The sequence below is a fragment of the Erpetoichthys calabaricus genome, chromosome 8 (genome assembly GCF_900747795.2).
Source record: "Erpetoichthys calabaricus chromosome 8, fErpCal1.3, whole genome shotgun sequence".
Taxonomy (NCBI): domain Eukaryota; kingdom Metazoa; phylum Chordata; class Cladistia; order Polypteriformes; family Polypteridae; genus Erpetoichthys; species Erpetoichthys calabaricus.
The window spans coordinates 142041881-142060544 of record NC_041401.2 but is presented as its reverse complement, the minus strand read 5'-3'; the positions used below and the strand labels follow the sequence as shown (position 1 = coordinate 142060544).

General features: G+C 35.2%; 1 protein-coding gene across 2 annotated transcripts in view; it reads left to right on the top strand.

Moving 5' to 3' along the window:
- The window catches only part of senp2 (SUMO specific peptidase 2), a 50431-nt gene extending 32059 nt beyond the window's left edge, over positions 1-18372 (top strand). Inside the window, exons 9-17 of one of the 2 annotated variants that reach the window (XM_028807550.2) lie at positions 3126-3183; positions 7902-7983; positions 9605-9760; positions 12983-13114; positions 14504-14707; positions 14926-15005; positions 15638-15722; positions 15832-15927; positions 17663-18372. In XM_028807550.2, the coding sequence (XP_028663383.1) occupies positions 3126-3183; positions 7902-7983; positions 9605-9760; positions 12983-13114; positions 14504-14707; positions 14926-15005; positions 15638-15722; positions 15832-15927; positions 17663-17725 (956 nt within the window). In that variant the 3' untranslated portion in view covers positions 17726-18372. The remainder of the gene's footprint in view (positions 1-3125; positions 3184-7901; positions 7984-9604; positions 9761-12982; positions 13115-14503; positions 14708-14925; positions 15006-15637; positions 15723-15831; positions 15928-17662) is intronic. The other variant, XM_051931379.1, reaches the window with a different exon arrangement.
- Positions 18373-18664: the final 292 nt, after the last annotated feature.

Here is an 18664-nt window from a genome sequence, read left to right as displayed (position 1 = left end):
GCGTTTACACAAACAGAGGGTTTTTAAGTAATCAACAAAAGTTGGAACACCTGTAGGAACTGTTCTCGTCAGCTTTGAAGGATTAATTAACTTCTATGGCTTTAGAAAAGCTGTAGGTTGTTAAGTCATTACTTTTACCCAAAAAAATCACCCTTTTGTATTTTTTTAACCTCTGGCAATTTACTGGTTTACCTTTGTACCATTTCAGGTTATTCATTGATCTTGAACTGCTTAAATTTTAACACACACTATAAAAATGGGGGTGTTCCGGTAGTTTATGCCAGTGTATTTTATTACTAGTATAAGATGGGCATTTAACACTAGAATCCCTGAAGTTTTCGATTTTTTTCATTGTCCGTGACTTTCTTAAATTTTCCTGACATTCACCATGAAGCTCGCTGCTCTTTATCACTGCGCTGTTAGTCCGCGTTTGTTTTGCAAATGTGTGGATTAGCTATATACAGCCTGCTTCACCCCCCACCCCCCATTCAGTCAGATGAAGGCATTGCCATACTGAAATCCTCACAGTTCAAGTCTGTGTCAAAGTGTTTACCTGGTGATGCATTTGTAAAGAATGATATAGATAATGAAATACCGTGAATTGAAATACATACATTTCATGTGTATTCTGTGTGTACAACGATCTGTGTAAATATAGAATGACAGAGGAAATGTGAGTCAAGAAATGCTGAACACACAGCTAAAACAGAAAATGTTTTCATATGTTTTAGTAGCATCATAATTTTGATGTAAAGTGTAGGATGTTGAAGCCCAAATATCCAAACACTTTCGCAATAGTTGTAACAAAACAAGTATGCTTTTATTCAAGAATAAACCGAAGAAAAATAAATTGCTCAATTGACATGTTATTGAAGCCCAATTATCAGTCGGGACAAAGTAAAAAACGTTCGCATACATGTGTGCTTGCATAGTGAATAGCATGGTAAATAAGCTACCGTTTAACAGTGGTGAGGTTACAGGTTTGAATCCCATATCAGCTCTGCATTTAGCACTGCAAGTACTGAGCTGCTTATTATTATCATCATACTAGGGGGCTCCCCCCCTGCTCGCTTTGCTCGCCCACCCCCGGGTTTTGTTATTTTCATGGGAATTGTTACATATGCATTATTTTCACTTTTACTTTAAAACTTTTGTAAAAACAATACTTGTCCTTTATTTCCGGCCCTGGGCATGGTTAAATCTCTTTTTCGCAGGATGTATAACGCTGCTCGCGTTGTGAGGGGAGGGGGGTCTTGGGAGAGCGTCAGTTGAACACGCACTAAGGAGGTGCCGTTAGATCAGCTGCTGGCGAGCTGCGTGTTCTGTTTGTCATGCTGCATGCCGATCATTTAAAAACCTGTACAGCAGCTGTCCTTTTGCCACTTCGTCTCTCTGCTACTCGCGTTGTGAGGGGGGGTTGGGTTAACGCCTGCTAAGGAAAAGCGGTCGGATCATCTGCTGGCTTGCTGCTGCCGGCGAACTGCGTGTTCTGCTTGTCTCTTGTCATTGTTTTAAGAGCTGGGAGCACATGAAGTGTGTGTGCCAAAAGCATTTCAACAACTTGTAGATTAGCTGTCCGTGAACTTGTTTTAAATGTCTCACTGCCTTGTCTTCCGAGAAGATCACGTCTCATCTCCCTAGTCTGCCTCCCAAGATTTTTTTTTTTTATTTATAATCGAGAGATAACAAAAACATACATTTACACGGGATGTTACAAACTCGCATCAAATTTATGGTACTTCTAAAGGGTGCTACTTTTCTTCGCACACAGACATTCGTATAAACAAGTCATTGAGCGATTTTTTTTTTTTTTCCCCAATTTTATTCATGGATTCTTGAATAAAACTGAATTTGAATGATTTTTTTTTTTATTCAGTTTTATTTTTGGACTTTTCAATAAAAAAAATCAATCAAATGACATGTTGATGTGAATGTCCGTGTTCAAGGAAAAGTAACATCCATCATAGACACTGCAGTGTCTGTTTGCTCAACAAGGCACCAAGAAGAAATGATTGCTTTTATCCCTTCAGTGCAAACTTTTTACAAGTACCATAAATTTACACTGACTGTTACAGACTCAAATCTAATGTATGTTTTTATTATGTATTAGTAACGGTAATAGCAGCTTACTACTGAAAATGGTAAATGTGAGGAGAACCCGGGATCGAACCTGCATCCTCTTCATTATAAGACAGAAATCCTTACCTCTCCACCAACTAAACTGACGCGGCTCTCTCATATCGATTGAGAGTTGGACTTAACTTTTTGCCCATTGCCAGTAACATGTAAATTGAACAATTTTTTTTTTCATCAGTTATATGCTTGAATAAAAGTGCACTAATTTTTTTGTTGTATCTTTTGTGAAAGTATTTATCTGATATTTGCACATCAGTCTTCACATATTATACACTTTATGTTAACAATATGTCAGTTATTACTATAACATGAAAAAAATTTCTGTTTTAGCTATGTATTTATCTGTGATGGCAGCTTGTGGACAGAGGGTACACCCTGCAGCATGAATGGATTTTTTTCATGTTAATATGTTCTAATACGAAGTGCTAATGTATTTAATTGAAGTTTTCTTTAATCACGTTGGGAGTAAAGTACACAGTTAAAGCAAAGCTTTTCAGACACTACAAGGTGATCCCATTGATACAGGGTCCATTTAAGACAATATTTGTTGAGTCTAAATTTAGGAGTCTTTTTATCAGCTTTCTGCATAAGGACACTGATATTTTGCCAATTCTTCTTTGCTGTTACTAAAATTGATCAAGAAAAGTTGGGAAACAGGCATTTTCCGCCCTCTTTTAAACAATTTTATGTTACTTTCAGCTGTGGATTCTTTTTCTTTATGCCAAGTATTTTCAGTCACGTTGCAACTGAATACATTGTTTTAGATGCAAGAGCTAATTAAGTTCTTTTTCGTATAATTAATTAGTTTGTATATGAGAACATTATCTGTTCAACTATAATGTAAATACATTCATCATTTTAAAAATGAATAATGTCCTTTTAAATCATATTTTATAAACCATTTAATTACACTTTACTGCAGTAATAGTCTGTTGAATAAATTTACTTTATGATTAGAGATTAAAGTAGGTGTATATTAATTTTTCCAGCTACCTCCACTGCTTCAGAGCCTGGTGATATTTGCGTTTCAAGACCAGTAGCACATAGGTAAGAATATAAATGCCTCTTTGAAGCTTTTAAAGTTGTAATTATAATAGTTTTAGTTTTTCATCTTTGGGGATCTAACTGCAATGGGTGTTACTCTGCAGAATCCCTAGTATTTATAATGGCACCAAGGGTAGACCATTTTATCCTAACTTGTGTTCATAGTTCAGATATGAAATGCACTTTTTTGTCAAGTAAGATTAGACTGTTGAAATGAGTGATGAGACACTGAAAGTCCAGAATCTTCTTTTTTTTTTTTTTTATTGTTTACCACAATGACTTGGAGGAGATATGAGGGTGAGAAACTTGCATCTGAAATGCCACGATGTTTTCACTATATGTTGAGTGGTTTATACTTATGTATAAAAGCTTAATCCCCAACTAAAAAAAACGCTTCTCTAGTCTGAATTCATTAGTTTGTGTTTTACCTTGCAACATTTAACATGGTGTTGGTTATTTTCTGAAGTCAACTCTCTGGGTACCCAACCTGTATTGATCTTGCTTCTGTTTAACTGTACATAGAGAATGAATTCCACTGATATTAAGCTAACCTCTTTAGTGCCTGCTATTTTGTGAACCATTACTCTTTGATTCCCTCATTATGATTTTCTCCATGGTGGCAACTTTTTGTCATTCATATGGAAGCCGGACTTTGTGTTAATCTCAGGTGAAACTTGAGAACAACATAATTCTTCAGCCCATCTCTTGGTTGTGGCATATGAAGGAGACTGATCCTGGTATATGTTGATGAGTGGGAATCTGTCTCCAAAGGCGTATTGTTCACCAGTTTTAGAAATTGAATGATAGTATGATAGTATGATGTTTGATTTTGTGTTTTGTGTTTTTTTTTTTAAACAGTCATGCTGACCTCCACAATACTGAAATTTCCAACACCAATACAATAAATTAAAAAGTATTTATTTTCTATACCAGTTTCAACATCACAGGTGGGGCGTGAGGGTCGCAAACAAAATGGAAAATATTTTTATAAAATAAACTATATAAAGATAACTTTTAAGCATTTGAAATTGTTACACATTCAAAAGTCAATAAAATTTCAAAAAATGGCAGTAGTACAGTCTCCTATAAATACTAACAATAATTTAAAATTTTTATATTAATGAAAACAATTTTTTTGTTTAAGCGTTTTAAAGCATCTGATATTGTCATTCATTCGCACATCAATACAATGCAAGTAACACAAGTAAAGTAGTGCAGTCTTCTGTAAACATTATTGTAGCCTCAAGAAGTGTTATCCAAAAGTCTCCCATAGTTTTGGCTAGGTGTTTGGAATGCATTGAGTGCTGTCAACACAGAATTTGTATCAGTTGTAAATCCATGCCTTTTGAAATGACCCCTTTAAACATGTTGGTGTAGTATGTGTGTAAGAAAGTGGATTAGTGAAACAATCTTTAAGCTTCCATTTATTATTATTACAAATAAACAATTTCTGTAAGTTAACTGTAGTAATTATTTTGTTTGCTTTATTCACACTTTCTCTTACTTTATACTAGAAAAGGACGTTCTTTAGTACCGTTCTCTAGCCCCCCACTACTTAGATGGTATCTTGGCTATATTTATGGTAATTTGATCAAGTTTTGATTATACTAATCACCACTTAATACGGCACAAAATTATGTTGACATTTACTATACCATTTAAATTGTACCGTCTTTTTCCGAAAATAAGACACTGTCTTACTTTCTTTTTTGGTCCAAAATACGCACTAGGGCTTATTTTCGGGGGAGGACAAAAATAAAAGTATATTTATATATTTTTATTTAATATTTATTTATTTTACACAGAATACAGAAATTAAAATTTATTCAATTACAGTCATGTCATCTTCTTCTGGAACATCGTCATAAATCAAGATTTACACCCCTGGAGTCTTCCACAATTCCCTTTTTGTACTCGACGGAATAGCTCTTTCGTTTTGTACTCATTTTAACTGCGGTTAAAAATTATTCACTTTATAAAAAATAAAATTACGTATGAGGAAATAATCAGACTTACAAGACTGAAATGAACAAACATTGTATCTGCACTGTCGCTCAATGTAGACTGCTGCCTTAACGAACAATTATTTATAGTGTGCGCCAACGACGCGTTCCGTCGCATTCCGCATATGCATGCCCCCCTCCACCCCCTCCCCACCTCATTCGACCATACTCTGCGATACGCGCGACGCAGTAAAACACAGCAGAGCAGAGCGGACACAATATTTATGTATTCATGCTGCCTTATGTTGTATTTTTAAGATAAATTCCAAGAATTAATTTGAAACGAACTGTAGAGGTAAACAATGAATTTCTCGGAATATTTTATTTCAAACATTTCTCTGAAATACGAGTATTAGGGAAGCTAAACATACTTAATAAATCAACAGCATTTTTTAACGAATTCTTTTTTTCACATTATTTTAACTAGGGCTTATTTTCGGGGGAGGGCTTATATTACAAAAAGTTCCGAAAATCTCGATAGGGCTTATTTTCGGGGATGTCTTATTTTCGGAAAAAGACGGTATTACCATATAAGCTTAGTTAAAAAACTTTGTCTTTAATTAGTGCAGAACTTTAACCAGATTGTTGAATGAAGTGTGTGTACTAATCCATTTTATAATGCAATAAGCACACAATATGTATGAGGTACTATTACAAAGCTGAATAAATAAGAACAGATTTCTTCATTCTTTTATATATTTGGAAGTTTGCAGTCTTGGAATTTTTACTGTAATATTAATAATTGAGAGAGATGGCTCACGTGAATTTTCAGCAGGCTATATTTCATCAAATAAAAAAAAAAAAAAAACTTTCTTTGCTATTACAGTGATCCCTTGCTATATCGCGCTTCGCCTTTCGCGGCTTCACTCCATCGCGGATTTTATATGTAAGCATATTTAAATATATATCGCGGATTTTTTGCTGGTTCGCGGATTTCTGCGGACAATGGGTCTTTTAATTTCTGGTACGTGCTTCCTCAGTTGGTTTGCCCAGTTGATTTCATACAAGGGACGCTATTGGCAGATGGATGAGAAGCTACCCAACTTACTTTTCTCTCTCTCTTGCGCTGACTTTCTCTGATCCTGACGTATGGGGATTGAGCAGGGGGGCTGTTTGCACACGTAGACGATACGGAGCTCGTCTAAAAATGCTGAAAGATTATCTTCACGTTGCTATCTTTTGTGCAGCTGCTTCATGAAACGACATGCTGCACGGTGCTTCGCATACTTAAAAGCTCGAAGGGCACGTATTGATTTTTGACTGAAAAACAAACTCTGTCTCTCTCTATCTCTCTCTCTCTCTCTCCCTGCTCCTGACGGAGGGGGTGTGAGCTGCCGCCTTCAACAGCTTTGTGCCGCGGTGCTTCGCATACTTAAAAGCCAAACAGCCCTATTGATTTGTTTGCTAGAGATTGTTTTCTCTATCTATGTGACATTCTGTGCTCCTAACACATACTCTTTTGAAGAGGAAGATATGTTTGCATTCTTTTAATTGTGAGACAGAACTGTCATCTCTGTCTTGTCATGGAGCACAGTTTAAACTTTTGAAAAAGAGACAAATGTTTGTTTGCAGTGTTTGAATAACGTTCCTGTCTCTCTGCAACCTCCTGTGTTTCTGCGCAAATCTGTGACCCAAGCATGACAATATAAAAATAACCATATAACCAAATGGTTTCTACTTTGCGGATTTTCTTATTTCGCGGGTGGCTCTGGAATGCAACCCCCGCGATGGAGGAGGGATTACTGTATACTGTTGCAAATGTTTTAATGATTAATGACTGGTTCGGGGAACACAATACAAAGCATTTAACATGCTACTTTAGGGGAACACATAGAATAGAAAGCATTTAACGTGCTACTTTAGTTACGATGGGATTTGAGGAACTCTAGTAAAGTAAACATCGATTTTAAGATGAAGGTTACAATGTACTTTAATGGCAAACTACAAGATTAAAGTGGAAATTTTGAGTTTGATGTCTACATTTCGACCTTTTTTTTTTTCTTCACTCTGTCCCTTATTTATTTATTTTTTTCTCTGTGCCCTAATATGCTTCCATATACCACACTGACGGTGGCCTTTTCACCTGGACTTTGACATCTGACCACTTCATTTTTATTTTAGGCACTGTGGGATTTTTCTGAACTTGAATTTTTGAGTGCCACTACATCACTTTCCTTCTGTTGTTCCCACCATTGCCTAAGCCACCAAGACGTAAGGGGCTATTTATATTGATTTGCATATTCAAAGGGGCATAATTCTAGGAGGAGTCGGGGTGGGGCGTCAGGCACGTGCACATGCGTTACATTTCACTCTGACCAGTATTTATGTAGCGGAAGTGCATGGAAGTTGGCTTACGTACAGATTTGTACATCTGAATTTTCTTGTGCATATGCACATTTCCATTTTTGTCCTTGCGCCATGTTTTAGTGTGAATTTTACATACGCCATTAAATATGAGGCCACTTGTGTGTGTCTGTGTTTCTTCCACATTCCACAGATAAGCATTCATTTCAAATTGCACTTGTTTGTATGTGTGTGCTCCATGATGGATTGGCATTTGGAACTTTATTCAGATCAGGTTCCTGCCTCGTAGCCAGTACTGCCAAGATAGGCTCCATGGTCCCTTTCCCAGAACTGGATTAAGTGGGGTTGTAGATGGATTTTATAACTAGAAAAGTAGACCATAGTTAATATCATTCATTCCTTTTTTTCCCCTAGAAAAATTGATGGTCATTACCAAAGTATATTTGAGCATGTTTCAGAAAATAAGCCAGGATGTGAAGAACTCATTGGAGGAAAGGTAATACTGTCTGTATTTGTTAGTCATAATCAACATCAGTCTTTTAACTGTACATCAGAAATATAAAATGTAATATATACTAAGATATTAGGTTTTTGGTAGCCATGGTCTGGTAATTTATGAGATGTAGAAATATCTTGAGTGATGTATAAAAAAACAATTAAACAGTAAGTGTAGCAGTCTTACAGAACACAGTTTAGTAAAACAGACTCTGATTGGTAACAGTCCCTATATACATGAATAATACTGAAGAAACTAACTTGTGGAAAAAATTAAATACGACTGTGGAGTGCACCTTGAGAAAACCTTTGCATCGTTCAGAGAGATTATTGGTATTTATTGTAATATAGAAGTGATGAAGCTTTTTTAATTTACACAAAATTAATATGAACTAAATAGTCTGTGTTCAGTATTGTGTCTTAATTTATCATGTGATCCTGAGCTTTTCAGAACCTGCTTCGCCTGTGGAATATTTTTCATTCTCTTGCTTCTAGAAATTGGTTTTGCAGCATGTCTACTTATCATTCCTTATTAAAGTTAAATAATTCTATTAGTATAAACTGTTTTTTTATCTTAAGTATTTCCTCATCAAACCTCTTTTATATTTTGCAAAGTTCAAGGGAATACAGGCGAGTCAAGGGTTATGGGCAATTTCTGTCCCTGCGGATATATGTAACCCGGTTTCATATGTAAATCTGAACTTGCATTGAAAAATTTCAGTTTATGAGAATTTGGCAATAATGCATAGTGTTTCATTAAGAATTATTATTAACTTACTTTACACAGAAAGCTTTCATACTTAACAAAAAAGTGTCACTGATTCAATAAGACTGTAGTTTATAAAACACAAATTATACTGAAATTTAAACCACAGGTACGTGCAGTATGTCAACCTTCTGCTTAAACTTCTTGCAGTTTTTCATTATGATATAATACCTCATGGAGTTGGAAAAGATGGCACGAAAATCCACGATCATCTGATGATTGCGAGACACGTGCAGTCTCTGCTGAGGAATCACTCAGAGTGTGAACTAATCTTCCCAGGATCTTTACTCCATGAGACGGCATTGCTGTGTTGTGCACTTAAAATGCTGGGAATTACAAGCAGTGGATTATCTTTGTCAGCTAAACAGCCAGCAGTTCATCTAGGTGCTTATCAATGACTAAACTTAATTGTGTAATTGTGCATGCCGCCGCATTCAGTGACACATGCACAAAAGCACAAGATGATTGGAAATAGTGTCTGCACTGTGTTATACATTAGGATTAATGACAGATGTTATGTAGTCCTCCACATCAAAATGAGTTTGCTTTATCTGTAAGTTAAAAAACAGGTTTCTAGATGAAAATCAATTGCAATTCAATTGAAAAGAAACATTTTTGGGATTTATGTGCTCAGTCTTATCTGTAGAATTTGCTGTAAGTCAAGACCACTCTAACCCAAGACCTGCCTGTATAATGACTAAAATTGTGTTAGGAAAGAGGTTGACCTGCTTTGTATGATTGTTTTTCCTCTTCATATTTTTCATTGAAGCAATGACGCCAGAACAGATAATGGAGTTTGTCTCATTTCTTTAATAATGGCTTGTTGTCTTTTGATTGTGTCTAATTTTTAAAACAGAGACAACCTGAAGATGTGGATCTTTCTGCTGAGGTTGAAGCACGCTTACGTTTAGTGGATAGAGAAGCAGATGATACAGTTAGAAAGTCTTTTTTGGATACATCAGTATCATCAAAAGCGATTAAAGCTACAGAGGAGTTCCCAAAACTAACAAAGGTATGTTTTTAAGTATGTATGTTCACATTTTAATAATAGATGTATTTTTGTCTTTTGAATTGTTAGTACATTTTTGTGTGAAATGCAAATTGGAGATCTAGCAATAGCAATGAGTTAACATTGGCAGCTTCAAATTCTTGCCATGTTAAAGCAGTCAGTTACTTCATAAGCAATTTCAGATCAGTTTCTGAGGAATTATAATATCAAGGTTTTATGTATGGAAGCCTGGTGGCACAGTGGTTAGCACAGTTGCCTCACAAATAATTGTCCTGAGTAGATATCTCACATCTTTGTTGTCTGTTTGGACTTAACATATCCTCCCTGTTGTCTGCTTGTTTTTTTTTTTCTTGCACATCCTTAAAGACGTGTGCAAGGTTAATTATAATTTCAAAATTGGCAATGGGTTTGTGCGTATGTTCCCTGCAATGGGCTGTCACTTCATCCAGGACTGTTTTGAAGTTTGTGATGGGTACCGACAGGAATGGCTGTGTTCCCCAACCCCCGAGGATACTGAAGTGCATTAAGCATGTTAACCTGCTTTTCTGTGCCAATCCATTTTACACAGGATGAAACATTGCTTTAAAATGTTAGGGTCTGAATGCTGTGTTGAATATAGTTTAAATTAGTGCTGGGCGGTATACCGGTTCATACCGAAAACCGTTTTTTATTTTTTTTATGATATGGATTTTTCTTATACCGCAACACCGGTTTAAATTGCCTAAATGACGTTCGGAATGTGGCGCAGCGGGAAACTGTTCACGTGGGGACCTTTTTTACTGCTACACCGCTAAACACAGATTTGTTGCACTAGGGCTCTTTTTCACTGCTACACCACCAAATAGTGGGCGGTAGCATAGGTATGCCGCGTGGTGAAAATGGACAGAGAGTATTCTGAAACTGAAGCTGACGATAAAGTTAAACATAATGACACAGAAGAAGTTTTGCCGAAAAAAAAGGAATCACGTCCGTTTCCTGGAGATACTTTGGTTTTAAAAGGTCAGATGTGTAAATACTGTTTCTATACTACCGGATAACACTGCAAGCCCAGTTGTACTTGTTTTTGTACTTGCAAGTGTATGTTTTACTTGTATTGATCCTGCGATGTGCTGGTGACTCGTTCAGAAATGGGCACAACTCTGAATTGATGGCATAATTAAACGTGTCTAACGAAGATATTTTTAAAGTTCTGAACACTCCGTCGGCTAAGTTAATAACTTGTGAAATTAAAACTAAGACGTTTATCTGTGCGGTGATTGCTGCAGGCGCCTGCCGTTAGTGTGGAGGAAGTTAGTTTAAGAAGTGTAGTGATTAACGACTGGGTCGGGGAACACTTAACACAAAGTATTTGATGTGCTGCATTAACTTGTGACGGGGTTTGAGAAAATCTAGTAAATTAAACATTGATTTTAGGATGAAGTTTAGTTTACAACATTCTACTTTAATTATAAAATAAACTATGAGAATAAAGTGGAAATGTCGACTTTAATCTTGACATAGTCAACATGTCGAATTTATTCTCGACATATAGTTTGTTTTTTTCTTCCGTGTCCATATTTTTTGTTCTTCACAGTGGCCCTAATGCGCTTCCATAGGGCTATACCACAAACAGCATTATAAATGCAAGTTGCAGTTTTTATTATTTATGTATGTAGCTTAGCTTGAAGCAAGGTCCATATTAATGCAGTTTGCCTAAATGATGGTACAGTTGGTAAGATGTCATCACCAAGTTGCACTTGTTTTATTTTATTTTAATTTGGTGAATACTGTGTAATGCACCTGGGCTTGAAGCCTTGAAGTAATGGTGCAGCTATCAGTAATACTATTATGTATTTTATTGTTGTTATTTATTAGTTTAAATATTATGCATAATGATGGTAAAATTGTTTAAAATGTCACTTAAACGTGTCAGTGGACAGAGATTGTTAACATTAACAGAAAGTGTAGTTGGATTACAAAAAAGATATTTACTATTTATTCCTTTTCTAAGACGTGTTCAGTGCAATCCAACTTCTGACAAACACCTCTGGATATTTTACTAAGTCTAAATGCCTCTTTGGATGGTTGAAAATATGTTGTCAAAATCATAGTTTAAGCTTTTGCAAAATTTGTTCAATTAAAGGTTCTATATTTTGACTGCATCTGTCATGCAATGTGATTCCTTCTCTTTAGTGCCACCCCCTTAAAAACTATCACTTTATGGGGCCATGCAAACCTGGATTAATACTTGTGTGCACATTAAAATGTCTTTTTGTACGATGTACAATTCCCATAACAGTCTAATAAGTTATTCTTAGCCAGTCTACTGCAGTAATTGCAGTGGAAAATGTGGTTAACATCCACTCGTGCATGGGGGAAAAAAATACCGTCTAATACCGTGAAACCGGCAGAATTTAGAAAAATACCGTGATATAGAATTTTGGTCATACCGCCCACCTCTAGTTTAAATCAGTTCATTTTTATTTTGGGATTCTTTCTGGTCAGAGAAAATCCATACTTAATAAAATTCATATGAGACTAAACCCATAAATGCATGGCAAACCACCAAAAAGAGACTCTGCACCCCTTTTTCCCTATATGCTTTATTTACTTTGTTTTCTAATATTTATAAACTTTTAATTGTAGTCCTTTATCGTGACACAGAATTAAATTATAGGGTATAAACATGTATGCAAACATAACACAGACATTTGGTATTTTAGGAATCACTGAGAATCTGTTAATGATGCTAGTGAAATGTGAAGGGAGAAGTGATACAATCTGTCACACATTTAAAAGCCAACCAAGTACTTACCCCTCAAAATATTTTGTATACAATATGATTCCCCATTATCAAATATTAAGATTATACTACAGAATAGTCGCAGTAACTGCTTTTGCCCTTTGCTTAAACCTTTCTGTATAATGATATTTATCTATCAAGCATCACAGGATTCATCATAAATCCCCTTCTGTTTTGACCCCAATATGCAGTAACACTAAACAGGAGAATCATAACTTTCACAAAGTTTCTATATTGCCAGCTCAAATTGCTCAATTTGGCAGAGTATTAACTCACCTTGTTATATCTTGAATTAAATGTATTCTACCAGAAGAAGTTCAGAATTATTCAGTATATAGTAGTCCTTCATTGGTTCCATCATCAGCTAGCACCATTCTTACAGTAGTTCAGGTAATTGCTGATTGTTCTAATTCATAGTTTTTTTTTCTACTTGGATTTCTAAGGATATGGAAGATGAAGTTCATAAAGCTTTGAGTCACAGTAATCCTGATGAAGTTCTCAGCAGTGCCTTCAAACAAAGAATAACTTGCAGAGACCTTCAGACCTTGGGTCATCAGAAGTGGCTGAACGATGAGGTATAAAAATCACAGAATCCATTTTCCTATTGCTCCAAACAAGGTTGCAACCCATGACATTCTCACCTGGATAATGTGAAGATCATTCTGTTGCTTTTAAATTTGTTTTTGCCCATAGAGTCTATTAGATGATGGTCATTATTTAGGTAAAATTAATTACATCTGATAAAATCACTGGCATCAACTTTTCCACACAAGAATGTGCAGTGATATCAGCTAGACACAGTGGACAGTCACCATTATCATTCTCATCTCTCTTTTCCTGATGATGGTTTTGGTAGCATCATGCTGAGCTAGGCAGTTCAGGTTACCCTATCCTCTGCAACCTCTTTGGACATCTCTGGGATGTCCCAGCTAGCAGAGAAATTTAATCCTCCATGTCCCGAGTCATATCCCAGTGGGTCATGCCTTGTTCACTTTACGTGATAAGCACTCAGTGTGCATTTAGACTACATACCCAAAACACCTCCAAAGGCTCCACTTGATCCAGAAGAGCAGTGGTTCCACTCTGAGGTTATCCTTTATTATTGAGCTCTTTACCGTCTCACAGAGCGTGAGCTCCGATATCTTGCATAGGAACCTCAAGCATCTGTTTGCATTCTCATTCTTTTTTCATTACCCAGAAATAATGACAATAAGGATGGGGATGTACACTGAGAAATGTTTTTGCAGTTTTTATTTTTTTAGAAGTATACATTTGACAAACTTTGCTTTAAAAATAAACTGCTGAACACTTTGGTTGTCAATAAAATTACATATTGAAGCAATATGTGTATGTATCTTTTGAAGTCTACAGATCAGTGATGACTTGTGAACTAATTATTTTGCAAGGCACTGTATTTGTGATGTTTTTATCATTGTTTTTGGGTGAACAAACATCCTGTTTCAAAAAGTTACCAGGACTGCTGCTGGAAGTTTGTCAGGAACCATGCAGAAAATAATAACTAGAAATAATAAGGGGAGTGAGCCCATTGTGACTAGTATGAGAGTCAATGTTTGATCCATTGCTGTATATTTCTCAGGACAGCCATATTCTAAAAGGAAACCTTGGGGTGTGAAGCATAAAGCAGCCCTGGAGGAGGTGCCAGTTTGCTGTAGAAGCCATTCACATATTAATTTAATTTGGAATTGTCAGCAAACCTAACTAGCATGTCATTGGGATTATTGTAGGAAGACCCAAGCTGACATGAGGAGAATTTGCAAATTCCACCCTTACAGTGACAGGGAGGCAGATTTAATGTGCAATGATGCAACCCTGAACAGATTTCTTGTTTTGTATTTTTAGCTGCATTATATTTGAGCAACATGTGTTTTGTGTTGAAAAGACAAATATTAGTAGTTTTGATTGCATTGATTATAAAGATATGTTTTGATTTTGAAATTTTATAGGTGATAAACTTCTATATGAACCTCTTGATAACTCGCAGTGAACAAGAAGGTGGACTGAAAGTCTATGCTTTCAATACTTTCTTCTTTCCCAAACTCTGTGCTGGGGGTTACCAGGCTGTAAGAAGGTGGACCAAAGGAATGGATATTTTTGAGAAAGATATCATCTTTGTGCCTCTTCACTTGGGTGTACACTGGTGTTTAGCTGTAAGTGAATTTGGAGTAGTTAGTTGTTTTAAATGGGTATCTTAATGCAGATTGGCCTTGATAGTAGATTAACAAAAAGGGGTTTGCTACTGTGCTTTTATAATACCCTGATTTGCCTTTTAAAATTGTAAATAAGTATTAAAAATGTTATATTTTTTTTAATTTTTAAGCTTTGAGAAGTAATCCTTTTATTCAAGCTTCCCATTTTATAATTTCAGGTAGTAGATTTCAGAGTCAAAGAAGTAAAATACTATGACTCAACATACAGAAAAAATGATGACATCTGTTGGATTTTATTGTAAGTGTCCTCATTTATTCCCTTCACTTAATGATGACTTTTATGCAGGATATTTTTGGAGAGAATAATGGTGATATTTACCTGTTTAATGTTTGTTAATATAATTTTGTCATTACATATAAAAAACAGCCGCTTAAAAAGGTGTTTAAAAAAAAAAAAAAGGTATATAATATGAATGAAATAGAAAATGTTCAGTCTGAGGTGACCCCCTTCACATAAGATAGATTTAAACAAAAATTCTGTTGCCATGCAGAATAGTTTTCAATAAGGCTGCAGAATGTACACTATTTTGTGAAGCTACGAAAACCCTGAACAAATACACACATCTAATAGGCAATTTTTTTGGGAGATGGCTCACTAAGTAATGGTGGCCTGTTGCTGGGAAGAAAACTGGGTGCAAGGGCACTTTTATTTTCTGTTAGGATCACAGTAGACTCAGTAGTGTTCTCTCACTTTTTTTTTGTACATTTGGATACATTTTATGAATTAATTGTATAATTACAAATGACTTGAAAATCTGCTGTCTTTGAGCACATTTTAATGATGAATGTTTCATCTGAACACCATTTGTTTATTCATTTTCTGCCACTTAAAAAAGTTCAATGATATCAAGTTTTATTACTTTTTATAAGGCATTACTTGAAAGAAGAATATAAAGTCAAGAAAAAGGAAGACCTGCACATTTACAAATGGACTGTGACTAGTGCAAAACCAGGCGTACGTATGAAACAAGTAATATCAAGCCTAGGTTGCTGACCAGTTTTTTATCATTAATGGAGAAATGTTTTGGTTGTTTATTTATTTATTTTTTTGTTTGTTTGTTTAGGAGGTTCCCCAACAGATGAACGGCAGTGACTGTGGTGTTTTTGCTTGCAAATACGCCGATTACATAGCAAGAGATAAGCCCATAAACTTTACACAGGTATATTACTGAGATGTCTTTGTTTTAGTTCTAGAACAAACATTTTTATTAACATTTGAAAATAAATGACATTTACTTTTTATGAGAAGTTGTATTTGGTTACTAGCACATTTATTATTGATGGGAACTATATTTTAACAATACATTGTATTATTTGATTATTTTGCTTAATTCTTCATGTTTATTTTTTTAACATACAATTATTGTGTCACTATAAAAATGTACTTGAATTATCCAATTGGTCATCGAGTACATATGAATTTCCCCTTTCCCCTTTTGAATGGCTTTAGTGATGTAATATCTATAAAAATTATCCATTCTCGCTTGCCCCTTTTCACATTTTGCTATGTTACAGCATGGAATCATGGTTATTTACTGTTCATTAATACAAAGTACACTAAATGTCAAAGTGAAAAACAATGTAGACATTGTTCTAAATTAATGAACAATATAAACAGAAAAATAACTGTCACTAAATATTAATTCCCCCATTGCTCTGACGCACCTAAATTATCAGGGAAGTAACTAGCACTTTTCTCCAAGATACATAATTACTTGATTAGAGTCCATCCACCTGAGAGCTGTTGATGTATTTCACATACTTCCAGTATAAATTACCTGTGTTGAGGAAGTTCACCCTTTTATTTCCAGAGAAACACTACACCATGAAAACCAAGGAGAGAGTTCTTGAGAAGTACTAGTGAAGGCAAGGAAATAAGAATGTTTTTCAAGGCTTTGAATATTCCTTGAAACACAGCGAGTCCCATCTTTAAAAATGTGAGAAAGTATGGAACCACTGTGAATCTTCCTGGAACTGGTCATCCTCCAAAACTGAGTGCTTTAGCCATAGTAAGGGAGGATTCCAAGAGGCCATGGTTATTGTCCTCCATGACAGAGATGGAAGAAACTGTGCCTGGGACAATACCCCATACATTTCATAAACATGACTCATATGGAAATGTGGCAAGAATAAAATCTTTGTTGAAAACAAATTTTGTCACATCCTAGATGGAGTTTGTCCAAACACATGAGAACTCAACAGTTTGGGCCTCAAAGCTCAGCACTTTATTTGATGTAAACCTAACACACATCACACTAAGAATATGCATACACCGAAGCATAGTTTGACAACATCATACTTTGGGACATACTTTCCAGGACGAAAAACTGCTGCAGTCCATAAGTGGAGCAAACAATTTCAGTGTTAACATGTATGATGATGATACAGATTTGTCCAAAGAGACTTGCAGCTATCATTCCTTCATAAGGTTGTTCTACCAAATGTCAACTCTTATGCCATCAGTTTTATGCTTTTTTTTTCCATTTTTTTCCATTCCCCGAAACCCCCCCCAAACTATGAAAGAGTATGTTGATGAGTGGCAGAAAAAGACCGGTAAATGCATAATGGTTCCATGGTGTAAATTGATAAAATATGAGGATATCTAAAGAGTGAATACTTTATAGCCACTGCAGTGTGCATCTGTTCGAAGATACAGTTTGGTTGCATGTTCGAATACCTTTCTTTTCTTCTTATTAGTTATAGTAATAACTGCTAAATGTTATAATATTAAATATAATGGCCGGTCCTTTGGTTTTAGTATTTAATCAGGTGGTTAAATTATCATCCTGTCACAGTCAATTAAAGAAAACTAACAAAATTATCTTTTGTTTTAGATGGTTAAGCATGGTGTTTCATCTATGTGAAGTATACTTTATTATAATTTTATTTTTGCAGAAAAACATGCCTTATTTCCGAAGGAGAATGGTGTGGGAAATTCTAAATCAGAAGCTACTGTAATAGACTGAGCAGTCCGAAGACTGCACTGGACTGCAACACAAATACCTCAGCCTTTATACTGAATTAACTATTCAATCCCTACTTGGACTTTTTTTAGTCTAAATAACACAATTTGCTTCTTTTTTTGGTTGGTATCTCTAGGCAACAAACCTTACAGTATTGAAAAAAATGTTTTTTAAAGTTCAAGAGATTTGCTGCTCTATGAATTGTTTTTCCTGTACATAAACAAGCATGGTAGGAAATAAAACTGTTTGTGTGTGTATATAGTATTTATCTACCCGTGTGAAAAATGCAACTTAAATAAATGTTTCATTTTTGTTGCATCATATTTGAACGAAAGATTACATTAATCTGTTAGTAAACTTTATACTGTTACCAAGGACAGGAATTCTGGGACTTTTATAACCTTGCTATTCACTACTTAATATGCATTTGCAAATGATACGTTTGCATTGCACTCTGTGGCAGTCTATAGAGGTTAATATCTTTTTAATAAAAAGATATTCAAACACTGTTCTGTCCAAGCAGCCATGTTGATAACGATAAAAGTAAAAATAATGGCTTGGTTTGTTTATATAAGTGACCTATTTACAAAAATGTAAATGTGTACAAGTTTATAAAAAATAAACTGGAAGAAACTGGAATAATGTTTGTTTCTTATTCAGAAAAACATATATAGCTTGAACTGTGGAGTCATGCTTTTATAAGGTAACAGCCAGGAGCATTATATTTTAATTCACTATTTTGATTATCTGATCATAGCATGTGTTACTTTTAAACGGCTTTGAGGTGGTATACTGTACATAATTTATTTAAGTTGTTATATATATTGTTTTAAATAGTTCATATCTGCACTACTGTCATCTTTATTTTTGAATACACTGTTTACTAATCAGGTGTACGTGTGATTTGTCGCTGAAACCCCCGATTCAGACATGA